This window comes from Cetorhinus maximus, chromosome 12 (genome assembly GCF_964194155.1).
Source record: "Cetorhinus maximus chromosome 12, sCetMax3.hap1.1, whole genome shotgun sequence".
In the NCBI taxonomy this organism is placed as follows: Eukaryota; Metazoa; Chordata; class Chondrichthyes; order Lamniformes; family Cetorhinidae; genus Cetorhinus; species Cetorhinus maximus.
This window is the reverse complement of record NC_135890.1, coordinates 24,087,091-24,093,090: the sequence shown is the minus strand read 5'-3', so window position 1 is coordinate 24,093,090 and position 6,000 is coordinate 24,087,091. Positions and strand designations below refer to the sequence as shown.

The following is a 6,000-nucleotide window of genomic DNA, read 5'->3' as shown; positions in this document are numbered from 1 at the left end:
GACCTGGAGATTGATCTGCAATTTCCGGGGACTCTAGGCCAATCCTGGAGGGCTGGGATCCTTCATCATCCCGCATAACAATCCTCGATCCGTCAGGAAGTGCGCATGCGTCAACGGGCTGCTTGCTCTGAGTTTATACGCATGCGTTAACCGCTGCCTGCTCAGGGCAGGTAGTGCATGCGTCCTGCTCCCCTGCGCATGCGTGAGATTTAGAACGCGGCCCCGTTGTCATGGAGCTGCTGGAGACAGGGGGCCGGGCACGAACGGTGAAGCATTGCTCGGTCCTCAGCCCCAGCCCCAGTCCCGGCCTCGCACTTCCCTGGGACCACTTCTCTGCCTGGCTTGAGTGCATGTGTGTGGTTACATTCGATTTGGAGCTTGGACAAGCGATCGAGGTGAGGGTAGGCCTCGCCCTGAGAAGGCTGGTAACAGGCGATTGGGGATGGAGGAGGGCGGTGAAATGTTGGGTAATATAATGTGTAACATACGGTATGTATACTGTATGATATGCACTGGTGTTGCTCATGTTTGGCCCTTTTCCTCCTCTAACATGATTGGCGATCTGAAGGTAGTGGATCAAGTTTCAGATGTACTCTGCTGACACCCAGCTCCACTTCACCGTGACTTTTGTCGACCTCTCCCACCACTGTCCCCATGTTGTTAGGCTGCTTACTTGGGCGTCCAAGCCTGGCTGAGCCACAGTTTTCTCAGGTTTAACATTTGCAACAGACATTTTATCAAGCATCAATTTCTCCAGTTTACTATTGGGAAGACTAGCTGTTGACTTCGGCCCTGCCGCAAATTCTGTGCACTCACCACTGTTTCATCCCCTTCCCAGACATTGCCTAAGATTCAGCCACACTATTTACAATTTCAGCGTCCGATTTACCCTGAGCCGTGTACCTATATCCTCCATCACAACAGTCACCCTAATAACTTTGCACATCTCCACCCCACCTCAGTCCCCCTGCTGTTGAAATCCTGATACCTGCCTTTATCAGCTCCAGACTTGACCATTTCCCAGCCTCTCAAAACTTTGACTTAAACTCTTACCTCTATTGTATCCCTCATCAAATTCCACTCGCCCATCATCCTTGTGCTCACTGACATACAAGGACTCCTGGTTTCCTCCAAAGTCTTAAGTAGAAAATTCTCATCCTTGTGTTCAAATTCATTCAGGGCCTTGCCCTACCTAATGCTGCAACATTTTCCAGCTGTACAACCTTTGAAGAACTCTGCATCCTTCCAACTCCAGCCTCTTGTACATCACAAAATTTTTTCATCCCACATGTAGCCTTCTAGGCCCTATGCTCTGTAATTCTATCCTTGCATATCTCTGCTTTTGCTTATTTCTTTCTTTAAGACTTTCAAAAGTTACTTCCTAAGCTTTCAACCATCTCTCCTAATACCTCCTCCTTTGGCTTGGTATTGATTTTTGTTTGATTTCATTTCTGTGCAGGGCCTTAGGATGCTTTACTGTGTTAAAGGTGCTAAGTAAATGCAAGTTCTTGTCACAAATTCCTACAAAGAGAAAATAAGTTATGCCAACACTTTACATGATGGGAAAAACAATCTGTTTGTTATGCTCGAGTTACAGACATCCCACCACTGGTAAGACTGTGATGCAAGTCACCTATTTCACCCACCATTTATTTCTTCATTCAGTAATTTCTACACTTAACTGGTCTTCATTTTTTAAAAAGATTTTATACTTTTTCCTGATTTTTCATTCCCACCCCCATGTCCCCACTTTTGAAATTGATCATCCTTCTTCGTTGTCGGTTCCCCAGCTCCCTTACTTCATTCTGCTAGTCTTGTTCAAAATCTGACCATGTTCTACCAGTCTTCTTTGCTAGCTTCCAGTTCAAGAATGGTTTAAAGGATATAATAAGAAACTGTAGACTAGTCAAACATCAATTGTAGACAAGCTCTTGTAATTAAAAACAAAATTTATAAACATTTAGATCTACAAAAATAAATTAAGGCTTGTCAGCTCAGATTTGTGATAGTGAAGTTATGTTTAAGTGTAATGGATGTGCATGAATTTTCAGATCCTTTGAAGTATCTCATAGAAAGCTCATAAAAATTCAGTTTTTTAAAAATTCGTTCACAGAATGTGGGCGTCACTTTTTTCTCTTTTTCTAGATCTAATCTGTCTTTTTCTCTCTGTACCTGATTTGACATTGAATTCACTCACTCCAACTTAAACTTCTTTGTCGGTCCTTGTGATGTTAATTTCGAAATCCATCAATCTGGCGGGCAGAAGAGAAACACAGTCGCTTGCCCAGTTGGTTCAGGTTCCATTTGCTCAGTTTCATTCACTGATGTTCAGCAACTGGCTACATTTTTAAAACCTAAACATGTAATGGTAATTCTAACTAGATGCCCTGCCACAGCAAATTATGGCCCAATATAAATGTGTCAATGCCCTGCACTACCTTTCATGCAGTATCTGCTATTTAGGTGGTGTTGTAATTGGCATTTAGAACCTTAAAGAAGTTAAAAGAAGCTTCATGTACCATTAGCTGAAGAATCCATTACTGACACTGTGTGTTGGCCCAGCATGTGGGTTTTACAGTAAAATCTTTATTATCCAGCATGTATGGGGAATAGGTGGTGCCAGTTAATCAGAAATGCCGGTTCACGGAGGGTTCCACTTACCAATGGAATACAGCGCAATACTTGGAGCATGAACTAATGTACAAGTACTCAAGAAGTAAAGAACAGTATTCTTTTTACTTCTCATCTTAAACAGTACATTAACACTAAGTATAAAATAATACAGAATAAAGGTACAGCTTTGTAATTGCTCCCAGTTGGTAAAGTGACAATTCATATTAGGGGAATATCAGAAACTCCATAGTAGCGAATTTCGGTTGGTAGAGTGCCGGATAACACAAAGTTGAATTGAATATGCAATTAAGTGGCGGTGCAGGAATGTGTTCATCTGGAGCACAGATTCTCAAGGTAAGGATAAAATGTAAATGATTTGTAAAACCTTTTCCTCAGTATAGCATGGTTTCCCTCCCGAACAGCACTGTGACTGTGGCTGTACCTACACCACGTGGATTGCAGTGGTTTAAGAAAGCAGCCCAACACCACCTTCTCAAGGGTAATTAGGGTTGGGCAATAAATGCTGGCCAACCAGTGATTCCATCAGTGCCATACCCCCAAAAATCATTGGGGTGGGGGTTTGTGGGAGGAGACATAATCGGGTGAGGTGAAAAGTAAAGGCTGAGGCCGCAGGAACCGTTCGCGACTGGGCGTGTTGAGATTTTATTAATGGAGTGACTTTTGCATGTTACATAGGGCCCCGCCTGACTTTAGCAGCAACCTTGTCCAGGGCTTGATTTGCTTCGGTAAATATTACAGCAGCTGGGAATGGGTTGGGTTCCTTGATTCTGCTATTTTCAAAGTAACAGAGAGGAATAATGAGGTTAGTGTGACTGATGTTGTGTATGTATGGACTTTAGAAGGGCATTTGAAAAAAGTAATAATAATAGAAGCACATGGGATTAAGGGGCAATGATAACATGAATACAAAATTGCCTATTATTTAAGATAATGCAGTGCATCCTCATGTTCTTCAAGAGCACATGGAAAGCACATGGTATACCTATAATTATAAAGTTTTAAAACAAAATATTTTGAGGATAGACATATTTAATATTTTGGACATGTAAAATTTATCCTGTTTTATGAAAAATTTCTTGAGTTGAGCTGTTTGTATTTTTTTGGTCCTCAGCTTGTGTATCCCCATGATGTGCGACTTACAGAAAAGGAGGTAAGATATTAAATTTGTGGAATTTCTATTCACTATATAGTACCATTGAGATCCCTTGTAGCTTGTCAGATAATACTGCAACCATGATAATTTTGCTTTATAGAATTTGCATAAAATGCACAACTACTGCTAAGCTTTCTCGAAGTCTGAAAGCTGTAAAACATAGATAAGAGTTCTTGGAAAAGGAAAAGATAATTTGGGCCAAATACAATTGTTCCTTTCTTGGGAAACGTCCCAACTTAACATTTTCTGACGCCTCCTTCAAATACCAGAGATAATTTTCACTTTTGTTGGGATGGAAACCTGAAATCAGTGAGAAGAAAAATCAGGCAGGCTGTGTAACAAACAGGTTAATCCTCTACTGTCAATTTACCTTCTTTGCTGTAAAAGTCTAGTTGCCGTTTGAGCTCGTTTGTGTAATGTGGACGTCAGTGCACTTTCCCAATAAATTAATGGCCAGCTTGGGTTAGTGATAGCAATTTTGCTTCTGAGTCAGAATATTGTGGGTTTGAGGATGCTACAGGTCCTGAGCGCACAATCTGGGCTGGTACTTGATTGCAGTATTGAACAAGTGTTGAAACGTTGGTGGTGCCATCTTTCCTTGGATGAAACAGTAACCAAGATCCCCACTGTCTATTCAGCTGGATGAAACCGATCCCATTGTATTTTTTGGAAGAAGATTAGGAAATTTTCCTGGTGTCCTGGCCAAGAGTCTACCCTCGTCCAACACTAGTAGACTGAATAATTGATCATTTATTTCAGTGCTCTTTGTAAGAATTTCCTGTGGCTACTTTGGCTATCATTTTTGCCTGCAAAACAACAGCAATTAATTTGCTGTGCAGCATTTTGGGATATCCTGAGGACATGAACATGTGATATTTAGCCTTTTCACAGCTCTTTAATCTCTTGGAGGCCAAAGTTCCTTGTCCCTTAGAAATCTACAACACAGATGGAGGCTTCGTCATGCTTGTGTCACTTCTTTGCTAGAGTAATCCAAGCTAATCAAAATGCTGTGTTCTATTCACATAGGTGTGCATTTTTCTTCAAATATTTAGTCAGCATTTCCCTTAATAGGTGCAGCAATCTCTGCAACCACTCCTGAAGCAACGCATGCTTCAGAAAGTTTTCCTCACCTCTGCCTTAAATTTCTCACTGACTATATAACTAGAGGAAATAATTTTTGTTTATTGACTCTTTTAAAACCCTTCATAATTTTAAAATCTCTACTAAATCATCTTGTAGCCTTGTCTGCTATGGTGAAAATATACCTAGTAACCTTTAGAGTAAAGCGTAGTCCAGAAAAAAAAGGGATTGGGAAGAAAAGAAATTCAAAGCAGATGAAGGCAAATTTGGAGTGCATGTCCAAAAGTGCACGGAGCATGTCACATTAGGTTGGTGAACTGCAGGCACATGTTGCCACATGGTATTATGATATCGTGACAAAAACAGAAACCCGGCTGAAACAAAGAGAGGAATGGGGATTTAATATTCTTGGCTGCGATATATTCAGGGGGAATAGGGCATAAGGAATGGAGGGGGTGGGCAGCATTGCTCAAGTATACCATGCAGCCTTGAAAAGCGATTATGCACTAAGAGGGTTCAAAGAACCTATCTGGTTAGATTTAGGCAGCAGAATCATAGTTGTTATGCTGTAGTATGTATGGCATCTCATGGCATCAGGTCAAACATAGGCAAGGAAACCTCCTGCTGAGTAACATGTACCGCCCTTCCTCAGCTGATGAATCAGTGCTCCTCCATGTTTACACCACTTGGAGGAAGCACTGAGGGTGGCAAGAGCGCAGAATGTACTCTGGTTGGGGCCTTCAATGTCCATCACCAAGAGTGGCTTGGTAACACCATTGCTGGCTGAGTTCTAGAAGACATAGTTGCTAGACTGGGTCTCTGGCAGGTGGTGAGGGAACCAACAAGAGGGAAAAACATACTTGACCTCATCCTCACCAACCTGCCTGCCGCAGATGTATCTGTCTACGACAGTATTGGTAAGAGTGACCACCGCACAGTCATTGTGGAGACGAAGTCCCACCTTCACATTGAGGATACCCTCCATCATGTTGTGTGTCCCTACCGCTGTGCTAAATGGGATAGATTTCAAACCGATCTAGGAACTCAAGACTGGGCATCCATGAGGCGCTGTGGACCATCAGCAGCAGCAGAATTGTACTCGAACACAATCTGTAACCTCATGGCCTGGCATA

General features: G+C 42.1%; 1 protein-coding gene across 10 annotated transcripts in view; it reads left to right on the top strand.

Moving 5' to 3' along the window:
• Positions 1-213: 213 nt before the first annotated feature.
• Positions 214-6,000, top strand: part of dennd6b (DENN/MADD domain containing 6B) — a 105,896-nt gene continuing 100,109 nt past the window's right edge. For 7 of the 10 annotated variants that reach the window (XR_013578107.1, XR_013578106.1, XM_078553173.1 and 4 more), the window contains exons 1-2: positions 214-395; positions 3,746-3,784. Coding sequence is in view for 7 of the 10 variants with exons in the window: in XM_078553173.1 (XP_078409299.1) it covers positions 231-395; positions 3,746-3,784 (204 nt within the window). In the remaining 3 variants the exon portion in view is untranslated. Of the gene's footprint in view, positions 396-2,801; positions 2,968-3,745; positions 3,785-6,000 lie in introns of those variants that run through there. The other 3 variants (XM_078553174.1, XM_078553175.1, XM_078553178.1) reach the window with 3 other exon arrangements.